Source organism: Pelodiscus sinensis, chromosome 14 (assembly GCF_049634645.1).
Source record: "Pelodiscus sinensis isolate JC-2024 chromosome 14, ASM4963464v1, whole genome shotgun sequence".
Taxonomy (NCBI): Eukaryota; Metazoa; Chordata; order Testudines; family Trionychidae; genus Pelodiscus; species Pelodiscus sinensis.
In genome coordinates, this window is record NC_134724.1 from 43,857,739 (window position 1) to 43,881,445 (window position 23,707).

At 41.5% G+C, this 23,707-nt stretch overlaps 1 protein-coding gene and 1 long non-coding RNA gene across 7 annotated transcripts in view; one reads left to right on the top strand and one right to left on the bottom strand.

Annotated features, from left to right (window-relative positions):
- The window catches only part of TRPM1 (transient receptor potential cation channel subfamily M member 1), a 159,416-nt gene that overhangs the window by 129,043 nt on the left and 6,666 nt on the right, over positions 1-23,707 (top strand). For all 4 annotated transcript variants that reach the window (XM_075897707.1, XM_075897708.1, XM_075897710.1 and 1 more), the window contains 9 exons: positions 419-647; positions 2,636-2,758; positions 3,136-3,267; positions 3,897-4,025; positions 4,900-5,151; positions 8,204-8,396; positions 17,583-17,727; positions 21,785-21,987; positions 23,418-23,550. In XM_075897707.1, the coding sequence (XP_075753822.1) occupies positions 419-647; positions 2,636-2,758; positions 3,136-3,267; positions 3,897-4,025; positions 4,900-5,151; positions 8,204-8,396; positions 17,583-17,727; positions 21,785-21,987; positions 23,418-23,550 (1,539 nt within the window). The remainder of the gene's footprint in view (positions 1-418; positions 648-2,635; positions 2,759-3,135; positions 3,268-3,896; positions 4,026-4,899; positions 5,152-8,203; positions 8,397-17,582; positions 17,728-21,784; positions 21,988-23,417; positions 23,551-23,707) is intronic.
- LOC106732939 (uncharacterized) overlaps positions 1-23,707 on the bottom strand; it is a 68,838-nt gene that overhangs the window by 24,860 nt on the left and 20,271 nt on the right. For all 3 annotated transcript variants that reach the window (XR_012895864.1, XR_012895865.1, XR_012895866.1), the window contains exon 3: positions 21,791-21,937. This is a non-coding gene — a long non-coding RNA (uncharacterized LOC106732939). The remainder of the gene's footprint in view (positions 1-21,790; positions 21,938-23,707) is intronic.

Consider the following 23,707-nt stretch of genomic DNA (forward strand, 5'->3'; position numbering starts at 1 on the left):
TACTTCATTTTGTTTGTCACTGTGCCTTGATGCCTTTTTTAGTTTTAAACTTTAATACATTAAAATGTAACTGGCTTTATTATAACTGTCCTTAGCTGTTAGAAGTTTACACAACGACAATTATAATTTCTACAGTCCCTTTAATCAAAAGATCAAATAAATATTACAAGCAATAATGACATTTCTAGTTGTTAGCTTTTTAAACACTGAAGTTAGTTAATTATCATTTCTATTTATTTGTACAGAGCTTTTGCGTGCTTCCAAAAAACCTTAATTGAGGCCCAGTTGTGTTTGATGCTGTACAAATACATGGGAAAACACTCTCAGCCTAAAAAGAGTTTACATTCAAATTTAAGGGAACACTGTAGTTTTTAAGCAAAATTTGTCAGATTCTTTTTCCATGTCTTCTCTTCTTCAGAGACTTTGGCCAGCTGGCTGTTGAATTGTTAGATCAATCTTATAAACATGATGAACAGGTGGCTATGAAATTACTGACCTATGAATTGAAAAATTGGAGTAATTCCACCTGTCTAAAACTCGCTGTGGCAGCTAAACACAGAGACTTCATAGCTCACACTTGCAGCCAGATGTTATTAACAGACATGTGGATGGGGCGGCTACGTATGCGTAAAAATCCAGGTCTTAAGGTATTTCTTTTGCACAATTACAGTATTTTCCTTGATGCTGTTGTTGAAGATTGAAGCTACAGCCATGGCATATAGTACTGTATCATGTTTAGTATATTTATTCATATAAACATACAGCCCCCTAATTATAGAGCTTATTTCTTTTATAAAGCTAATTTTTTTGTCTCCAAACTTCAGAATATTTAAGGGACAACATCTCTGTGGCAGAGGGGTGTGGAAGGCAATACAAGGCTTAGCATGCTTTACATTAGAAAGCAAAGTCAAAGCATTTGATAATGATTAAAGCAGTTCATTTCAAGTTTATATCTGAGCCATGAAAATTAGTTATGTGACATGACAAGCCACAAGACATCCATCATGCTCAGATACTGCCGTGGTGAAAGCCACATAACAGAGAAAACAAATCACGTGTGATAGATGCTGATTACATCTATTAATGCGGTACTGGAAGGAACTCAGACACTACAGTGAAGAGTGGCATAAGAACCTATGTAGAATAGTAGAGAGTAGAATAATGGGGGGAAACACATTTTTTTTAGAAAGAATCTTCTCTAGTTTGGAGGGGTTGAACTTGTGTTCTGCTGATTTCTTGTCTTTCCATTGATGGGGAACCTGCCTTTGAACAACTGCTAAAAATGTATAATACTGAGAGAGTGTCCCATGTAGCAAAAGGGAAACACATGATACACACGGTGTGAAGAAAAACAAGGAGTCCTGAGGCACCTTAGAGACTGCAGATTTATTAGGGCATAAACTTTTGTGGGTAAACCCCACTTCATCAGATGCATTGGAGTGGAAATTACAGAAGCAGGAGTATATATAAGGAAGAAATTGCTTGTGTTAATGAAGCTAATCAAGTCAGGGCAGAAATGGGTTATTCACCGCATTTGGGATGGAGATATGAATATCCAGAGAGGGGAAATTACCTTTGTAATTTACCAGTTGAGATCCTTATTCAATCCTAAATTGATAGTGTTGAATTTGCAAATGAATTCCAGTTCAGCTCTCTCTCCTTGTAATTGGGTTTTGAAATTCTTTTGTAAAAGGATGACTACATTCAAATCCATTACTGTTTGGAATGTTTTGCAGTTGCTAGTGAGGAGGAAAATGTCTGATTTTTTGGGCTATGATTAGGTGAAATCCTTCTCTTATCATATTGTGTCATAACTGCCTTCCACATGTGGGCCTGCCACCTTGGTGTCATCTCTAATCCATCTCTCATATTCTCATCTCCAAATCATCCCCAAATCGGGTTGATGCTTCTCAACATAACATCTACCAAATCCATCTGTTTTCTTTCTTCTCCTGCCAATATCCTGGTCCATTCTCTGTTCCTATCTCATCTTTAACTCTCTGACTTTCCACTTTCCTACTTAAATTAGTCAAAACCTTGACTCAGATCCATTGATCCAGAGAGCCTTTCCTGTCTTTCAGATCACATCTCTCCAGTCTTAAATCTGTTCACTGACTTCCCTTCCTCTTCGTTGCAAAATTCAACCTTCCCCAACCTTCCAGTTCTATCCCCCTTACCTGTACAACCCCCAAACCATCTATTGTCATTCCCTCTCCTCACTTCTTCTTTTATCTTCTGTTCCAGCTCTTTTTACATACCTTCTTCCTTTCCATCTCTCAGGCTTCAAAAGCTATCCCATCTGTTTCTCATCTGAATGTCACTGTTAACTTGCTCCCTTCAGTCTCCTGCTGCTTATTGTTCCACTGAATTTAGCTGTTAAACTCTGTTCTGCAACACTTTTTACCTTCTGAGGTGTTTTATTGTTATGTATTTACAGACATGAAAGCTCCATATTATAGCGTAAATCTCTCTACAGTGCCATGTGTAATGCTGGTGCTTTGTAAATGCTAATTACTTCAGTAGCTTCCTACATGTTGAATATTCGTGAGAGATGACTGCAACAAAAGAAATAATTTTGTTTAAACAAATCTAATGGTCAATGATGCATTGAACTGACATATCTCTTCTTGTACAGGTTATAATGGGGATTCTCTTACCACCCACCATCTTGTTCCTAGAGTTTCGCACATCTGATGATTTTTCCTATCAGACATCAAGAGAAAATGAAGATGGCAAAGAAAAAGAAGAGGAAAATGTGGTTGGTACTATGCTTTATGAAAAGGATCAGAATTTTCTACAGTTATGCCATTGGCCACTTCAAATTGAAATCTGCAAAATTGCCAGGCCACCAGCCAATGTAGAAACAAAAGTCCCTGTTTCTAAGAGTATTAAGAGTTTGTGGGCCAGATTGCCAGCTATTTTAAATTGATGTAGCAGTACTGGGGTCAGTAGAGGTATGCCAATTTACTTGACCTTGTTTTTTTCAAAGAGCAGTGGAACTGGGTAACGGAAGAGTGAAGTCGTTTTGCTTAGAAAGAAGCATTCTGTAGCAGGCAAATGATTGAGCATCACAAGTGAAAGACTCTCCCATAGGTGACATTATATTGGTGAAAGCTGCCCATTTCCTCCTTACAGGATGCAAATGCTGATACAGGCTCCCGAAAAGGAGATGAAGAGAATGGAAACAAAAAGCAACGGAGCCTTCCAATTGGAAAAAAGATTTATGAATTTTATAATGCACCTATTGTAAAGTTCTGGTTTTATACGGTATGTCTTCATAACTTCTGATTGTTAACAGTTTATTACATTATATTAATTTAAAACAAAATAATGGGAAAGCATCTTGATATACAATTAAAAGAACAGGCATAAACAAAATAAACGTTGGCCTTAGTATCTGTTTCCCTTATGAATTTACACTGCTCCTAGCATCATCACACCTGACCATATAACACAATTTCCATTACAGATGTTCCAAATCCCATTAAAACTTAGAGATACTGATAAAATCTTTTAAAATCGTTTTCCATGTTCTATGCTCCTTTATTGTACCTATTTTTTTTTTTAATACCAAAAAGTTCAAAAGTTTCCACTCATTCTGGATTTCCAACTTGGGATGCCGGTGGCCATTATTTCCCCCATGAAAACAGAAGTTCGACACCGTGTAGAGTCAAGTATGAGGGTTTATTACACACAGCGCTGGCGGAGGGTCACTTTACTGTTAGGCTCAGTGAGACTGCCAAACAATGGAATACTATAGGGTGGGAGTTCTGGAGCTCCTGGATAGGTTCTAACAGCTGTTTGTGTTGCCTTGTACAAAAAGGCTACCGTGTAAGAGTCCTGCACGCTAATGCCTAGAGTCCATGCACATAAAAGGTTTTTTTTTTTTTTTCTAGATCTCATACTTGGCTTACTTAATGTTATTCAATTATATAATCTTGGTACGGATGGACCGCTGGCCCTCCCTCCAGGAATGGATTGTCATCTCCTATATTGTGACTCTGGCATTAGAGAAAGTAAGAGAGGTAATGCCAATCACACCAACAACTGCTATTTTACATAATCACGGGGAAGAATTTGCCATTTGTAAACAAATGGTAAAGGGAGACTAGCGAAATAGTGTAGACAGGTGGCAAACCTTGCATAAGGCAGGAAATTCCCTTCCCTGCACCTCCTCAAATCCATATCTTTGATAGGGGACTTCAACTATTGCCCACTCCAAGGCTCTCAGAACCTCTTCTGCCTGAGCAAAAATATCAGTCAAAAATTCCATTAGATCAGTTTTACAGTTTCCTGAATTCCCTGGCCATTTCTTCTTACATGTATTTCCCTGGGGGAGCATGAGGATACAGCCCAAAAACAGTCTCCTATTATGTACAATTAGTATATGTTCCATTCATCAGTTACTGTGAATAATGAAGAGTATGGGCGGGAGAAAGACATTTATATGTAAATAAGTGGTAGTATTTAATTCCATATCATCTTCGCTCTGACAGATTAGTAGCATGACACAAAAACCCCACTGCCAAATCAACTCACCCCACTGTAGTTCCCTCCCAGTCTGATTCCCCTTCAACCTACCATGTTCCAAAAATAAACACCTAGTAGAATTTTGATTTGGACATATGTGTGGACAAAAAGTTAATGGGTCACACCTGGTACATTAAGTGAAAATTATGAAATTCCACAGTTAAACAAAAGTTGGGTCAAAATTAAAAAAAAATTAAATGACGTCTGTAAGCAGCAATGTGTGCTGCTGCAGAGACAAATCCTGCTCATCATGTAAGAAATATTGATGAAACCCATTATATCCGATCAGACTGCCCTCTATAGCACCACCATTATTTTAAAAATGAACTCCACAGATTTTCTTCAGGATTTCTTTTCCTTTGCTTTCAGATTCTGATGTCAGAGCCTGGCAAGCTGAGCCAGAAAGTGAAAGTCTGGCTGCAGGAATACTGGAATATCACCGATATGGTGGCTATTTTAGTATTTATAATTGGAGCAATTCTTCGTCTACAGAACCAGCCTTACATGGGCTATGGAAGAGTAATCTACTGTGTGGATATCATTTTCTGGTACATTAGAGTACTGGATATCTTTGGTGTGAACAAATATTTGGGACCCTATGTCATGATGATTGGGAAAATGGTTAGTACCTCTATAGCTAGACGCTTGCTTTATGGATACAACTAAAACTATATAGGAAAACAGATTTGGGAAAGTAAAATAATTTCTTGTTCTAGATTCCAGTAACTGTTGCTCACCTGATTTGGTCTATCAATAAGAGCTGCAGAAGGGGCTCTTAATCTTGACCCATGAATTACATTCTCCCACAGAGAATTTGGATACACTAATAACAACCTTATTTCAAGGGAGAGAATTTTCCTTAAATTATTACGATACCCTGTATCCTTACCACCCAAATTCCTGTCCTGTTCAATCTCTTCTGAATAGTTTACTTAATCTCAATGTGACTCTGAGTGAGCCATTTGGGCCACTAGAAGATATTTTAGGGTATTTCCCTTCAGAAAAGTAGAACTTCACATTTATAAGCTCAGACGCCCTTTCAGGATCTTCAACTCCCATTACCTTCACTTAGAGTACAGGCAGTCCCCAAGTTACGCGGATCCGACTTATGTCGGATCCGCAGTTACGGACGGGGCCCGTCTCCCTGGTCTCCAGCAGACCAGGGAGAGGAAGCAAAGCAGCGGAGCACGCGGGCAGCAGACAGCCCAGACGCGTCTGGACTGTCGCTGCCCGCGTGCTCCTTGGCTTTGCTCTGCTTTGCTCCCCGTCTCCCTGGTCTGCAGACCAGGGGAACGGGGAGCTAAGCCGCGGAACACGCGGGCAGAGGACAGCCCAGATGCATCTGGGCTGTCCCGCTGCCCCCGTGCTCTGCGGCTTTGCTCCGGACGCCTGTGGTACAGCAGCTGGGGTGCTGCCGGTTGGTCCCGTAGCGCCGCTCTGGGCACTACTGGACCAACCCGGCAGCACCCCAGCTGCTCTGCCCCAGGCGTCCTGATTCAGCCACTGCTGGTCAGTTTCAGCAGCGGCTGAATCAGGACGCCTGGGGCAGAGCAGCTTGGGTGCTGCTGGGTTGGTCCAGTAGCGCCGAGGAGCGGCGGCGCTACTGGACCAACCCAGCAGCACCCCAGCTGCTCTGCCCCAGGCGTCCCCAAGTCAGCCGCTGCTGAAACTGACCAGTGGCTGACTACAGGAAGGCCCTGCCCCGGGCTTCCTGGAATCAGCCGCTGATCAGTTTCAGCAGCAGCTGACTTGGGGACGCCTGGGGTTCTTAAGTTGAATCTGTATGTAAGTCGGAACTGGCGTCCAGATTCAGCCGCTGTTGAAACTGATCAGTTTCAGCAGCGGCTGAATCTGGACGCCAGTTCCGACTTACATACAGATTCAACTTAAGAACAAACCTACAGTCCCTATCTTGTACGTAACCCGGGGACTGCCTGTAGTGGTTGCCTGGGGCTTGTGGCTCATAATACCAGTGCCAAACTGGCTTCCCTCTATCAAAGCAGAGTGTTAAACCCCCTTCCAGTTAATGCAGAATTGGGCAAGATGTGGCCCAGAGGCAGAATCCGGCCCACCTAACACTTTAATCCAGCTTGTGGACTGCATCTGGCCTTTTTCTATTTATCCTGCTGCCCGTGCCACTGAATTTCCAGGAAGTGGCTCAGGCAGCAGGATCCTATTTAAATGGCTCATGAATCCTGGTCGCAGCACTACTCTGGCAAGGGCAGAGGCCAGGGCCACAAGCCCTTTAAGTAGCAGTAGCGGTGGGGCCATGAGCCCCACTTTGCTCTGATTTTACTTCAAAGTCTCAGGCCACAGACAACTCCCTCCACCTCAGACCCTGCCACTTCCTGGGGGTAAGGGAGTGGAGCCAGCCTCTGACCAGTATCAAAATTCAGTAAGTGGTCCCCGTGCAAAAATTATTGCCCACCCCTGAGTTAATGGAACTAATTTGTGCTGCCAATACTGTAAGAATAGGCTCCCGTAAAATTATCCTTCTGAGCCTGTAATAAACCCAGTATACGTGGACACACATACTCACGAGGAGGAGGTGAGCAGCTCTGGGGAAGTCCACTTGATTTCCCAAGTAGATGAATATACTTCAACACAGACTTCAGCTAATGTGAACTTTGCTGAAGCCTATGTTTTGCCTTTTGAGCCTAGTAAATATATTGAGTATATTCATGATACAGAGGAGCATTCAACTTGAGCGGAATGAGGCCCTTCTTTTAGCACTTAGAGATGAAAATACTGTTCACCTGGTGCAATATGGTGCATTCCAACGTCCAAAATATTGTGCTTTGGAAGTGTTTGTGCCGGCATGGGGAGAGGGCAAGCACCAACCTGGCAGCAGAGAAGCATCACATCTTTCCCTTCAAGTCAGTGGCAGAATTTTAACAAGAGCCACTGTCCAACAATAAGTCACTCCCTGTGTGTTCAGGGAAAGCATGGCTAGAAAGAGTTCAAATATATACTCTTGTCACTGGTCCAGCACTTACATGAAGATACTCACTCTGCTTTCTTTTTCTGAAAATAAGTACATTATTTATTTTCTGCTGTTGTTATTGTTATACATTTCCATGGCACCATAAATGTACACCATACCATATAAGGCATAGAAAAGGACATATGCCCTAAACTTCCACTGGGACTGAGGAGTGTGCAATCTTTCTCAGGAGAGGTGCTGCAAAGGTGACTTTAAGCCACCTTTACACACCCCGGATCCTGGGGCCCTGAAGGCTGCTCTGATTTGAACTGACTTCTGCCCATTATAACAGCAGGAGATTGCCAGGCACATGAATGCTTTTAATCTAACAGTTAACACTGTGTCCAGTTCTGCTAGGTTGAGGCAAGATCTGTCGGCAGAGTAAGATAAAGCGTCCCTGGTGCAGAGAGAAACTGGTCTGTAAAGCCAGATAGTTTGATAGTCTTTTTAGTTGAAAAACATATTACCTGTTTAACTAGATTTTGGGTGCTGTTTCCCTACACTTGATATGTTTTCAGCTCATGAGCAGTATTTGGAGCAGTATAATAACTGGGGAACAACTAGTATGGGGAATTATTTTTAGTCTCATGAATCATTCTTGGTATTTTTTTCTACACACTCAAATAGGCATGTTATTTCTTGTATGAATCTTCTGAATATAACAAATATTTGTGTGGTGCCTCTGTCCAGATGGTTGACATGCTGTATTTTGTGGTCATCATGCTTGTGGTTCTGATGAGTTTTGGAGTAGCCCGCCAAGCTATCCTGCACCCAGATGAGGAACCGTCTTGGAGACTAGCCCGCAACATCTTCTATATGCCCTACTGGATGATCTATGGAGAGGTGTTTGCAGACCAGATAGACCGTAAGAGTAGAATTCATAGTAAGATTCTGTTTCCTGTTTCTGAGGCAGATGATCAGATCCAAATTAATGAAAATGACTGTTTTTAATTTGGAATTAGTGTGTTTGTCTTTGGTTGCTTTTGTTGCAGATTCCAGACTTCCACGCATCACTTCCTCCTTCCTACCAGAGTACGAGTTGAAACCCTCTGCCTGTCAGCACATATTCTAATTCAGCTACTGTGGAGAGTGATGCAGTCTGAAACACTCCCCCTTCTTGGAGGTTAAGACTATCACTTTTATGATGCTCCACTTCCTCAGATGGCTGAAGAAGAGAGAATCCTTCTGCAGGGGAGCTGACAGCCTCCGTGGGCCACTAGGCTAGGTGGGAAGGGAGGCCAGGCTCCATGCTCCCTGAAGGAGCAGAGCCTCCGGCAGAAGGGATGGGGCCAGAGCAACAAGCCCTCTGTGCCCTCAGAGCTGCGCCGCACTTGGGCAGTGATTTTAAGGGCCCAGGGCTCCAGCCACTCTCCTGTGCCCCTTTGCATCACCAGGCCCTGGGACAACTGCCCTCCTGACCTTCCCCATCAGCAGGCCTGTCCTTGAGTTACTCCTGAACCTAGTTGGTTCATCACCCTCTCCCTGTAGTAATATATGAAGGGCAGGGTGGTCATGGTCACATCTCCCTGCATACTGGTCGCTACATAAGAACATAAGTACCGGGTCAGACCAAAGGTCCATCTAGCCCAGTAGCCTGTCTGCTGACAGTGGCCAGCACTAGGTGCCCCAAAGGGGGTGGACCAAAGACAATGATAAAGCGAAACAGAGGCCAGGGACACCATTCCTACCCCCTGGCTAATAGCCTTTTATGGACCTAACCTCCATGAAATTATCTAGCTTCTCTTTAAACTCTGTTATAGTTCTAGCCCTCACAGCCTCCTCTGGCAAGGAGTTCCACAGGTTGACTATGCTCTGTGGGAAGAAGAACTTTTGCTTTTAGTTTTAAACCTGCTACCCATTAATTTAATTTGGTGTCCTCTAGTCCTTATATTATGGGAACTAATTAATATTTTTTCTTTATTCACCCTCTCCACACCACTCATGATTTTATAGACCTCTATCATATCCCCCTTCAGTCTCCTCTTTTCCAAACTTAAAAGTCCCAGTCGCTTTAGCTTCTCCTCATATGGGACCTGTTCCAAACCCCCAATCACTACCAAGTTTAAAACACATGTTCCTACAATAGATTAGGTGATCAGTCTCAGAGGAGTGGCCGTGTAAGTTTGTATTGCAAAAACAATGAGGAGTCCTGTGGCACCTTATTTGTAATAAAAAATAAGTGAAAATCCTGTCTGGACAGCTTACAAAATGTAATATTACCAAAGTGACCCTTTGCTCTGATTTCATGGCTCAGCATCATACTGACGTTAAGAATGATGTAATCTAGTGCAATAATGCCATTCAAGTTCATTTCTGATCACGATAAATAGAGTTAAGTAGGAGTAGGGAGTAAAATCCATCAAAGAGAAAAGGGAGAGCACTATTCCCAAATATATCATATCTCCATCCTCTCCACTCTGATAGGGTCACAGCCTTATTTGGCCACCTTGAACTCATTATGATCACCTTGCACCTCTGTCTGAAGACAAAATGTAACCTTTAGTAAGATCAGCCACTCTTTGGCAATATATAGGCTAACCTCGATATATCAGTCAAGTGAACTTAATTTGCCATAGACTTTCTGCCTTAACTCTAAATTCGTTTGATTGTGTTTTAATCAGATACTTACATTCTACATTATTTTGTAATTGTTTACATTCTGTTTTTGTCCAGTTATGCTCAGGTTTCTATGGTTTAATCATTAGTGACCATAACTCCCTGTCACATGGGAGGGAGAACATGGCTATAGGGGTCGTGCCATTAATCTGGTCCTGCAGTTACATTGTTGTAGTGATGTTTTGTTTAGATAGGACACCCTTTCCTCATAAATTATTATATTAGTGTAATTTACAACATGTGAAATTGTTCTTGGAAATAATTGGGTTAACCCAGTTACATATTATGGGCTTTCCCAGCTTCTAAGTAGTCTGGATGAGTTGGGCTTTGTCTTAGATGGGTTGATTCTCACGTTGGAAGGAAATAGTAGGCCACAGATTGAGTATATTCCTAGAGTCTATGTGGTTCACTATATGTACACAGATTCCCGTTCACCTTGAACACATTAAAAGCAACAGCGAATTCCTATTCGGTCATGTTTGTTTTCTCAAAAGTCAACCAAAACATACAGGCTGTGTCTACACTGGGCCACTTATTTCGGAAAAGCAGCCGCTTTTCTGGAATAACTTGCCAGCTGTCTACACTAGCCGCTTGGTTTTCCAGAAAAACTATGCTGCTCCCATTCAGGCAAAAGTCCTTTTCCAGAAAAACTGTTCCGGAAAAGGGCCAGTGTAGACAACACAGTAGTCTTTTCCGCAAAAAAGCCCTGATCGCGAAAATGACGATTGGGGCTTTTTTCCGGAAAAGCACGTCTACATTGGCCACGGACGCTTTTCCGGAAAAGCATCCTGCCAATGTAGACGTGCTTTTTCCAGAAATACTTATAACGGAAAACTGTTCCGTTTTAAGCATTTCTGGAAAAGGGTGCCAGTGTAGACGTAGCCACATTGTTCTCTGCACCTCAGCTTAATGTGCACTGTCCCAGTTCTGATCTGTTTTCAATTGTAAACTACATTCCATAGACTCCTACTGTGGGACAATTCTAGTTGAAAGGTTTTCTGGGGAACCCCAATCTTTCAGGCTAGGTCATACAAAGCTTATCTACACAAGAGATTTTTCCAGTTATACAAGTATAACTAAACCAATGTAATTACTCTTCTGAAACTCTCCATGTGAATCCTTATTTCAGAATAAGAGTGGTATGACTCTGCTTAGTTTAAACCAGTTCCTAAGTGATACAAGCAAAATCGGACAAAAAAAAAGCACTTTTACACTGAAATAAGAATATGCATATGGTGAGTTATACCAATTATATTATATCAGTTTAAGAGTCACACATTTACCTTAAATGGGTATAATTTTCCTGTGTAGACAATCCCATAGGTTCCTACTTTCTTAAAACCATTCTGCGTTCAAAAACTATAGATTTCAGTCTAATCTTTCTACAACTGTAAGTAAGTTCCCCTTCACAATTCACCTGACTGTATGACTACAGTAAGCAATCCAATCCAACCAATATGTCAGATACTATGAGCTCCTTTTGCTAGCACCCTGAGGTGTGAATGATTTATTTATGAAAAAGTATCATCAATTTTCCATTCAGTTCAGTAAAATCTATTGGTTTACTGATTTCCTTTGTCCCAACTCTATTTCAAAAATAAAACCCTGTGTCATTGTAGTCAAAGGGAGTTTCGCCATTGACTTCAGTGGAGCCAGGATTTTGTCCGAAGGAGGAAATTGACTCCAGTGTTCCAATTTAAAAGAGCCATATGAGCACAAAATCAGAAATACTTCTGATACTTAGCAGGATCAAGTTCATAAGGAGCAGGAGGACCTATAAATAGGGTAACCCTGTGAAAGATTTTGACAGGTACACCAGTACCCAGAATGATAATTAAAGTAGATTTGATTATATTAAATACTTCAGCAATATATCAATATCAGAGCTCTTGATCATTTTAATATAGAATATAATGGGAAAGGAAGCAGCCAGCAAAGTCAATGCCAGGACTGCTTCCAGGAAACAGGAGGAAATTTGTTTCCATAATAGCTGAAAGATTACGTTTGCATGGTAACTTTGTGTTGTTTTATGTTTGTGATGACTGTCAATTGTGTTTACTGAAATATCTTGTATATTTAAATGATCATCTGCCAGCAGCATTTTGTGATTTATTTTTATTGTCATAAAAATGTGCTGCCATATGTAGCATTTGAGAAAGACAAAGTGAATAGGAAATTGCAGAATGTACTCTAATAAAGCCATTATTTCTAACCATATGACTCCACTGTTCCTATATCTAAGTTGCTTATCTTTTCATGGCAGCAAAACATCTACTGTATTGTCAGTCATTTGTTTTCTTTTTCCACCCTACTATTCTGTTGTTTTCTTTCCTTTTTTTGCTTTCGACTTGCTGTGTAGTCTATGCCATGGAAATTAATCGTAAGTCTATGTGGGGAGTTGATTATCTCATTTAGCAATATTCATTCGTCTTTTTCTTACCTGGATATTGGTATTTTAATTATAGAGTTATGATGACATTCAGGTGTCAGATTAGTTATACTACTGAACTGATTTCAGGTGTCAAAGAAGCAGAGGATTTTTTAAATAAAAAAACTGATTGAGTACTACTTTATTGATTTGCAATCCAGGGCTAACATTGGTGCTTGTTTTATTGAGTTACTACCACAGCAATTCTTTTTTTAATTATATTAGATGAGATGTGTCATACAGAAAATTTAATTTTCTTTAATTACCAAAATTCTGCATTAACATCTATAACCTAGTATGGCAATCTGTGTTTTTAGATGAACTTGACTTTCCATTTCCAGTTTCCACATGATCACCAGAAATACAGAACTAGTGTATAACTTGGTGCCCTATCTGGAAACCAAATCTTATCTTTCCTTAAATATGGTTCTGGCTAAACTAGGTATAAATTCATGGTTTTTGGAAAGTATAAACAGCACCATGCTGATTTCAAATCACTTTAAAAATTGCCTTCAAAAGAGGTTGAGAGAGTTTGTTTTTTGTAAACACCTGTAAATAAATTGGTTCAGTTTATGCTTGTAAACCAAATCTTGCAAAAAGTTACTGCTGGGCGTAGTATCTATTGTAACATTTCAGTGGGAGGGTACTTGCCACTGTGAACCATTCTACTAATGGTAAGTGTTTGCAGGATCAAGCCCTACATTTGAAACCAAATTAACTGGAACTATATTTAAAAGTAAGAGCAAACTTAGGGCTTCTCTAAGTGGTGAGGTAATGCACTCTACAGGGGTGTGATTTCTAAATTGTACCAACTTGTTGCACATTGATTGATTTGTGTAGACCTGCTGGCAAGCACTAGTGCAGTGGTTTTCAAACTATGGGGCACAACCTAGTACTGGGTCATGGAATATCAAGGTATGTCTACACTATAGAGTTTTTTTTTTTTAATGGCTGTTTTTCCAAAAAAACTTCAATTACGTCCACACTGCAATCACGTTCTCTCGAAAGAACAGAGGGGTTTTTCCAGCATTGGTAATCCTCTTTCTATGAGGAAGAAGCCGTTTTCCAAAGAGCTCCTTTGGAAAAAGGCATGTGTAGACAGGGAACAGGGAGTTCTTTCAGAAGAAGAGGAAAGAGGAAAAAGCACAGGTGCCCTGATGGCCACTCCGTCCATAGTAATCACTGTTTAAATGCGAGATAGCGTCCATTCAGTGTGGATACTATCTTTCAGAAAAGCAGATCGCTTTTTCGATATGCTTTGGCAGTGTGGATGCTCTCTTTTGGAAGAAGTTTTCAGGAAGATCTCTTCTGGAAAAGCTTTTTCCAAAAGAATCCTGCAGTCTAGACATAGCCAGAGGCTCTGGTCTCATTGCTGCAGCGTGATCAGGAGACCAATGGGGTGCTAAGGCAGGCTACCTGCCTCTCCTGGCACTGCAAACTGCACTGGGCCCCAGAAGCAGCTGGCCACAGACCCAGCTCCTAGGTGGGGGCAGGAGAGCACACAGGGATTCATGCACTGCCCCTGCTTTGAGCACTAGCTCCGCCCTCCCATTGACTGGGAACCTGCTCCTGGCTACTTCTGGGGTACAGCATGGTTTGCAGCGCTAGGAGAGGCAGGAGGCTGCCTTAGCACCCTGCTGTACCACTGACTGATGACCAAGAGCCATTCAAAGTAAGCCCCTCCTGCCACAATCCTGACACCCCCAAAGCCGGAGGCCCCTCCAACACCCAAAGCTCTCAGCCTCAGCCCCACTCTGGAGCCCACACTACAGTCAAATTATGTTGGGCATCAACAATTTTCTTCAACTGAGTCATGAGCAAAAAAGGTTGAAAACCGCTGCACTAGTGCATTTGAATGTAGTACTGGTTCAACCAGTTAAAACACAGCAGGGGGAATCTTTGATGCACACTAGCAGGGTCTATAGAGATTAATTAATGTACAGCATTTTGGGGCACTTTTAGAAATCACACCCCAATAGAGCCCATTACCCTATTTTTGGGTACAGCTACACTGCGGGGGTTCGGGGAGTTGGGATACCGGAGGTATCCTGTAAAACTCCACCACGTCCAGGGAATGCGTTTGCTCTTCTGCTTTTTTTTATGGAAGAGCAAACACGCTCTTTCGGAAGACCTTGCATTCCTCGTTCTGCTAGGAAGAAGTGGGCTTTTGAAAGAGGGTTTTTTTCCCAACATTTGGCCCAGTATAGATGGACCGAATGTCAGAAAAGCCTCTTCCAACAAAAGTATTGGAAAAAGCTACGTAAAATGCAGAGCGCATTTTGCGTAGCTTTTTCCGACAAACAGATGTAGTCTAGCTGTACCCATATAAATGAGGCTTTACTTTTCAAACATGGTTCACGGGCCAATATTTTCAAAAGCAATAAGTGACTTGGAGTGCCTGCCTGGAGACATCTTAAAAAGCCATGACTTCCAGAACTCCTGCTTGCCCCCTTTATAGGTATCTTCTCACTTATTTGCCTTTCTTTCTTTCTTTCTTTCTTTCTTTCTTTCTTTCTTTCTTTCTTTCTTTCTTTCTTTCTTTCTTTCTTTCTTTCTTTCTTTCTTTCTTTCTTTCTTTCTTTCTTTCTTTCTTTCATTTTTTTTTTTGCCTTGTTTGTCCCTGTATGGTTTTAAATCTCACTGATGAATGACCCTGCACCATTGAACACAATATGGCTGTGTCTAGACTGTCAAGTTTTTCCGCAAAATCATCTGCTTTTGCGGAAAAACTTGCCAGCTGTCTACACTGGCCGCTTGAATTTCCGCAAGAACACTGACAATCTCATGTAAGATCGTCAGTGTTCTTGCGGAAATACTGTGCTGCTCCCATTCGGGCAAAAGCCCTCTTGCGCAAATCATTTGCGCAAGAGGGCCAGTGTAGACAGCACAGTACTGTTTTCCGCAAAAATGCCCCAATGGCTAAAATGGCGATCGGGGCTTTTTTTGCGGAAAAGCGCATCTATATTGGCCAGGGACGCTTTTCCGCAAAAAGTGCTTTTGCGGAAAAGCATCCTGCCAATCTAGACGTGCTTTTCCGAAAATGCTTTTAATAGAAAACTTTTCCGTTAAAAGCATTTTCGGAAAATCATGCCAGTGTAGACGTAGCCATAGGGTGTATCTAGCCCTGCTTTCTTCACCCTCTGTCAACTTCAGATTTTCCCATATGGGCTACATGCTCTGCTTTTTAGGGTTCTTTTTCTATTTTAGCATTAAAAGGTTTACATGTGCTTAGACTTATAAGATCTCTTCCTAAATTCAATATTGCTATCGGGAAAAAAATCCAAATGTCCTAAGAGCTAAATTCTAATCTCCGTTATCAGCATTGAAAATCTGGAATAATTATTCACTATGGCTGTGTCTGCACTGCACCCCTTTTCTGGAAAAGGGATGCAGATGAGACAAATCGGAATTGCAAATGCAGCAGGGATTTAAATTTTCCCCACTCCATTTGCATGAACATGGCTGCTGCTTTTTTCCAGCTCGGGGCTTTGCCGGAAAAAAGTGCCAGTCTAGACGGGATCTTTCGGAAAATAAAGCCTTTTCCGAAAGGTCCCTTATTCCTCTTAAAATCAGGAATAACGGACCTTTCGGAAAAGGCTTTATTTTCCAAAAGATCCCTGTCTAGACTGGTGCTTTTTTCAGCAAAGCCCCGAGCCAGAAATAAGCGGCAGCCATGTTCATGCAAATGGAGCGGGGAAAATTTAAATCCCCGCTGCATTTGCAATTCCGACTTGTCACATCTGTATCCCTTTTCCAGAAAAGGGGTGCAGTGTAGACACAGCCTAAGGGCACATCGAGACTTACCAGAAGATCAATACTCCGGAGGTCAATCTAGCGTTTAATTTATTGGGTCTAGTATATACCTGTAAATCAAATGATTGAGGCCAGCTCCCGCTGGCGTCCAGTACTCCTCCTTTAAAATTCATGACCTCTTAAGCTACCCAACCTCCTACCTACATATGCTAAGGGAAGCCAATGGCAGTATTTTCTCCTGTCAGCCTCCCGCAGTGTGGATGCCACCATGGCTCGGCTTCAGGTAAGCTGACTCCAGCTACACATTTTCCGTAGCTGGAGTTGCATACCTTAAACCGACCTTCCAGGTCCAGTGTAGACAAGGGATGTTAAATTTCAAATAATTGACTAATTGAAGAGTCAATGCAATTTGCATTGACTATTCAATTAGTCAATAGGGTGCCTCGGCCTTTGAAGTGTAGCAGCAGTCCTAGTCCCCTACTGGCCCCGTGCTCCCCACAGCATTTCAAAGTGGAAGCACCGTGTGGAGCCTAGGGTCAGCTGGGAACTCTCCTACTGACCCCGGGCTACATGCAGCGCTGCCTCTTTGAAACACTGCAGGGATCGTGGCGTTTCAAAGCAGCAGTGCCACATGGAGCCTGGAGTCAGCTGGGAATTCCTCCCCAGGCTCCATACAACACTGCCACTTTGAAATGCCGTGGGGCACCCAGTGTCAGCTCCATGTGGTGTTTCAAAGCGGCAGAACTGCATGGAGCCCAGGGTCAGTGGGGGAGTCCCCAGCTGATCCCAGGCTCTATGCAGCACTGCCACTTTGAAATGCTGTGTGTAGCCTGGGGGCACCCCAGCTGGCCCAGGGGTGCACGCAGTGTTTCAAAGCAGCAGCGCCACGTGGAGCTCAGAGTGTGGCCCCAGGCTACACACGGTGCTGCCACTTTGAAGTATCCCCTCATCTCTCCCTCCTTGCTGCTTCTTTCTGATAGAGGCAGCAAGGGGCAGAGGAAGTGACAATAAGCACTTGCTTATTGGATAGTCAACTAGTTGACTAGTCCTTCACTTCCCTAGAGTAAACCTGGCCTATGAGGGGATGTTACTTTGCATTTACATGGTGTAACTGGCAGCTGAATTTGGCCCAGAAACTCCATTTAGAAATAAACTCTCAATGTATATATTTGTCCTAGCAAATTTTATGCAGATCTAATCTTTATACAAATATGATCAGTGTTTTCAATGTTAAGCAAACCCTGAAAAGTAAACCTTCAATTGTCTCTTTAGCTCCTTGTGGGGATAATCTTTATGATGAGGATGGTAAACGTCTCCCTCCATGCATACCTGGGGCCTGGCTCACTCCTGCTATCATGGCTTGTTACCTTTTGGTAGCAAACATTCTACTGGTAAACCTTCTGATTGCTGTCTTCAAGTAAGTACTTAACTCTATGAATGTTAACTTCTCTTTCTTAATTTCTTAATACTAAGGTGAAAGGCCTGTGAAAACAGGACCAAATTACACAATAGGTTTGCAAATAGATAGCGATTTGTGAATTTGCACATACATCCAAGTCTAAATGTTCTGAGACAAATACTTGAATTTGATTGAAAATCAGTTTACATGTCAGGGATGTTGTGATAATTGGGCCTACAAATTCACCTACTTGTGAGCTCAATTGTAAAAGTGAGTGAAAGTTCATAAAATGTCACAAGAGCCTATAACAAATGGTGACAGGAAAGGGGGTAAGAAAAAGAGAGGCAGGTCAAACTAGTCCAAACAAAAAACATCTTGCCATAATTCTAGGATTGTGTTAAGGTTGTGCCTGGTAAACAAGGACAACATGGAACCAGAAACCAATGAATCGGTGTGTCAGAAATTAGGCTTAAGTGGTGGACAAAATAACAAGAAACTGGGCTATTTTACGGTTTCCTTTTGGGGTTATGATTATTTTTTTAAAATGTGGGGCAAGATAAACTTTGAGGGGAAAACTTGGCTACTGAAGAGAGCTTTGCCATCATGGCTACCATCCCTCCTATCTCCTGGGACCCTGAGCCTTTGTTTTGCTGATCCTGAGAGAGGTCCTAACCACACTAAGCCAGAGAGATCCAGATGATATCACCACTTCTGTCACCTCTGGAAGAATCCCAGCCACGAGCGTGAATAAGAGACTTTCTATCTTTCTGTGTAACCCCACCAATATTTCTTCCTTACTTTATTTCTTCTCTTTTCTGTGTCCCATAAGAACCTGGCTTAGCAAGCTACAACTGTATATTTTTCAGCATATCTGTCAGCCTGTGACCAAAAAGAGGCAGCTAAAAGCAATTTTCTAAACAACCCAATGATGATACAAGTTTGCCAGTGGCTAGGTCTGTGCTTTTCCAGTAGAGTTTGCATGTGAGTCCATGTCTTTACTCTGTGGAAGATTGCAGCTGCCGCAATCAATCTTCCAGAGGTCCATTTAGTAAGTCTAGTTAAGACTCACTAAATCAAACTCAGAGAGCACCCCCCTCCCCCCCCTCCCGCTCCTTCTCCCCCCTCTATCCAGTACTCCGGCTCTTGCCAGGAGTAAGGGAAGCCAATGGGAGCAGCTGTGAGGATGCTGTGATGCTCGGTTTAAGGTAAGCCGACTCTAGCTATGTATTCTAAGGTGAAGTATTGTTTACCTTAAGCTGAACTGCTGAGCCTTGTGAATACCTGGCCTGAGAGTCAATACTAGAGGCCAAAACTACATTTTCTTTCTTTGCTGTTCTGTTCCATTCCCTCTAGAGTTTCTCTTTTTTTATCTTCTTCTTCTTAAGAAACTGGATCAGACTTTAACAACTCCAACAACTCAATTAACTCCTTTTTTCCTCAAAAAGGACAATTAATACCAGATTAATACCCTCTAAAAGACAAGTAAGGGAGTATTGCACTCTAAAAATTCTTGCCAGTTGAAGGGAAAGGAAGCAAGGAATGTTGTTAAAATTAAAGCCTTATTTAATACTTTACATTTCAAATTCTTGAACTGTTTTTCCTTCTTTATCTGCATCTTTTAATAAAGGGTTAAAAGGATTGTTAATAGTGTGACTGCAGTGGTACCAAGCTGGTTGAAGTTTGTGAATATCAAATCCTGAGCCTTGCTATTTACTGACAGTGACAGGGTCTCATTAATGTCTGTGACTCTTTGGGCCTCTATATACCAACTAAATGAATACAATGGGAAAAGCTGAAGAGAGCTTGTCACAAATTCACCAGAACTTGCAAAGATGTGTATTAGAGTGTCTGGCTAGCACAGCTTGCCATTTAATTAACAGTGACATCCTTTGTTGTTTCTCCTGACGAAAGCAATTTGTTTCTCTGTGCTGTTCTCTGGGCCAAGTCCTCCAGCCATATCCAAGAAGGGTGCTATGAATAAAGCCTAACTGGTGAGGTTTCATTTTGTGGGAAAGTGCTGAGTATGGAGAGATTCAATGGATTTTGCAGCACATTTGCATAGCAAGGATCAGAAGGTTGGGAGCATGGTGTACATCTACTACTGGTTGGACGTCCCTGGTCTAGCACCCTCACGACCTAACTGGTCCCAAATGAGGGAGTTTGCCAGACCAAGGGAGGTCAGTTCCACCCCTTTGCTGATGAACTCTGGGCTCTCCCAGGGTCTGTCTGCAGAGGGCTCCCTTCCAGGCAGTGGGGCTCCTCTACCCCCCTCCTCCTCTGGCAGGGCTCATGGCTCCACAGCGACCCCCTCAGCTTCAAGACCAAGGGAGTTGGTGCTGCCACTCCAGGGCCCACTGCTCTGGGGCCATCCCAGACTGCTAGACTCCTGGCTCCACTCTGGCTGCTACATTCCTAGGGCTTTCTGATTCAGGGGCTCCCTTATAGTGCTTGCAGGCGTAGGTAGATAGCATTTTGCTGGACATGAAACCTAGTTTACGTGTCGTGCCCAGGAATGTGTACTTCACAAAGCATATGTAGGTAGGAGGTTGGGTAGCTTAAGAGGTCATGAATTTTAAAGAACTAAAATGCCAGTCACATAGCTGGAAAAAAACTATTACAATGGCAGCTATTATTGGTTAAAAATACCAAAGAATCGGCAATTTAGGAAGTAGGGCATGCTGTTAATTCCTGTCAGCAGTGTGATGACAGACAGTAACGTTCAGCCAGAGAACTCTTGCAATGAAGACAGAAGAATTAAGCCAAATTGGCCAGTTGTATCAATAGTTATATAAATCTACCTATTCTCATGTTTTAGTTACTTGCATGAAACAGCATGTAAGTAGTTTAAAACACAGCAAGTCAGAAAAGAAGTGGGCAGAATATCTTTGAAAAGGGGAGTTCTTATATAATTGAGGGTGGTTTCATAAGAATCGAGTATTTGGAGACACTAAAATAGCTTGAAAAGTATCACATCACACTCATAATTTCATCACTTATTTTCAGCTGATATAAGGGAGTTGTTAGTTTCACCTTCTAGTCCCTTTTTGTACCCTTCTACCTCCAAAATATTATTTTAACAACACACCTGACTTTGATAGTAAAAATGAAACTATTTGGCTTCTAAAGAACAGCTCTTTAAAAGGATCTGTGTTGTGTTCTGAAGTTGAGAAGCTTGTATAAATTGAAGCTTGAATTAAGGATATTTTGTGATTGATTTGGGGGAAAGTCTACTATTTAGGTCAAGCTAGTCAGGGCATTAAAATAAAACCATGTGATGCTTCTGAGTTTTATTATACAAAATGCCTTTCATACATTTAATACTCCTTGACACTGAGCACTACACAGTGCTACTAGCAACACTTTGTTTATAACCACGCTCCAAAATAAGAGTTCAGTGATTTATATTTTTATAGAGCTTATTTTTCTCTGTGATTGCAGAAAATCTTTCTATCCCTGGACAAATATTCTGAAATAGAGGTTTTCAAACTATGGACTGGACCTCTCAAGGGAAGCAAGGGAGAGTGTCAAGGGAGGCGCAATCTGTGGACTGGGCTGTACTTTTTTTAAAGCTCTGGCTGAGTAAAAGTGGCAATGGGGCATTAAATCTGCTATGAAAAGTGATATTGACGAATATCAACTGTTACATCAGCACCCTTACTTCTGTGCTGCTGCAGGCATTGCACTGCTTTCAGAGCTGGGCACCCAGCCAGCAGCCACTGCTCTCTGCTCTGCATTCAGAGCTGGGAGGTGGGGAGGGCAGGTAAACTACTACAGGCACAAAGAGGGGGGGTCCTTATCAAATATGTTTGAGAACCTGCTTCCAGGGAGGAGTGTGCTGCTGTTCTATCAGTCAAAAACATAGCTCAATTATCAGTTTAACTTAATGAGCAGTCGAACAGTCTCTTCCAATTCGAGCCTCCAGGTATTATCATAACTGTTGGTATGATAGGCTACCACCCAGCAATTCGTGTCAAATTACTATTTAATGTCCTTTTGTATTTTAATTATATGCTTTTTTATGGCAAAGGATCATAGGGGCCTAATGGAAAATAATATACAATAACCTCTCTTGCAGCAATACCTTCTTTGAAGTGAAGTCCATATCTAACCAAGTTTGGAAATTCCAACGATATCAGCTGATCATGACATTCCATGATAGACCTGTCTTGCCTCCACCTATGATCATCTTCAGTCATCTCTACATAATCATCATCCGCCTTTGTTGTCGCTGTAAGAAGAAACAAGAAGGGGACCAGGATGAGCGTGACCGGGGACTAAGTATGTGAAGGATTCTCTGTTCTAAATAGAGCTCTTTATTCGATTTCAAACACAACACAGCCATTTATCCAGTGCTAATGGCCATTCATGTTATTCATCTTGGCTACTGGAGGTATTAGTAGAAGTCAGTAAAGTGACAACACTTTAATCGAACAAATAAACTCATAGAGGCCTCAAGATTCCTGTGCCTACAGAATATGAGGCTACTGCTGCTGATGATCTTCCTTAACATTTTTTAAAGTGGCAAGCCCTATTATCTTGGCATCTGTTTAGTCCAGATTGATCAAATTATAATGAAGGCCACCCAGTAGGAGGTGCTGAATAGGATGTGGAAGTCAGACACAAAGAAATTGAGGGGAGACAGTGATTATGATTCTAATCTCATCTGTGACATTGACACACTTTGTGGACTTAAACAACTCATGTATGACAATATCTGTGCCTCAGTTTTCCCATATTTAAAACCTATTTACCTATCTCACAAGAGCACTGTGAGAATTATATGTAACATTCTCTGAAGCAAAATGCAGGACAATGTAGCACTTTAAAGACTAACAAGATGGTTTATTAGATGATGAGCTTTCGTGGGCCAGACCCACTTCCTCAGATCAAATAGTGGAAGAAAATAGTCACAACCATATATACCAAAGGATACAATTAAAAAAAATGAACACATATGAAAAGGACAAATCACATTTCAGAACAGGAGGGGGTTGCGGGGGGGGGGGGGGAGGAAGGAAGGTAAGTGTCTGTGAATAGACACTTGCTTCAGCTACCCCAGACTAACACGGCTACATTTCTATCACTATTCTCTGAAGATGGAAGAGCTCTGTAACTATTACTTTAAACATGATATTAAGAAGAAAAAACAGATGTAATAAACAGGCATTTGCATTCATTTAGTATTTTTAATGTGTTCTGGTTTTTATTTTTCATGGGGAAAATGTTTGTGGGTAATTATATTTGTGTTATATATGCCCCCTGATACAAAAGAATTGTATATATGACACTTCCTGAAAATAACTTGAAACATTCCCAAGAGGCTTTATTTCTCTGATTTATTTATCCTTTTTTAAAAAATAATTGCAATTTTTGAGAAGTCTTTACCCTAAGTTTGTTAGTGGAAAAAAAATAGATCCATTGGATTTATCTGCTGAATGTGATGGCATCCCTTTCTAAAGAGAGGTAAAAAAAGACTTGTGTAAAAAAGCAATCAGATTGGCTGAGTAAGTTGCCCTCAGGAATTTGATTTAGTGGTGATTGCCTGTTTAAGTGCCCAAGCAAGGATTTCAGAAACAAACCTTTAATTCTTTCACTCCCTCCCTCCAAATATCTAAAAAGGCTCTTTGGAAAATCCCCACCAGTTATACTGGATGTAAAATTATAGGAGTTTGGGCAATTCAATTAATACATCTTACAATTTTATGCAGAATTATTTCTGAATGATGAAGAGCTGAAGAAATTGTATGAATTTGAAGAGCAATGTGTTGAGGAATATTTTCAGGAAAAAGAAGATGAACAACAATCATCTAATGATGAACGAATCAGAGTCACATCTGAAAGGTAACTAGTGAAAACTAAAGCCACCATACTGGTAATTAGACATTTGTTTTCCTTTATATTAACACTAGTATTGATCAAGCTATGCAATGTTTGTAGCCTCAAATAAATTAATTGAAAGTTTATACGCTTATCTTAACCATACTTAATCTGGCTCTGA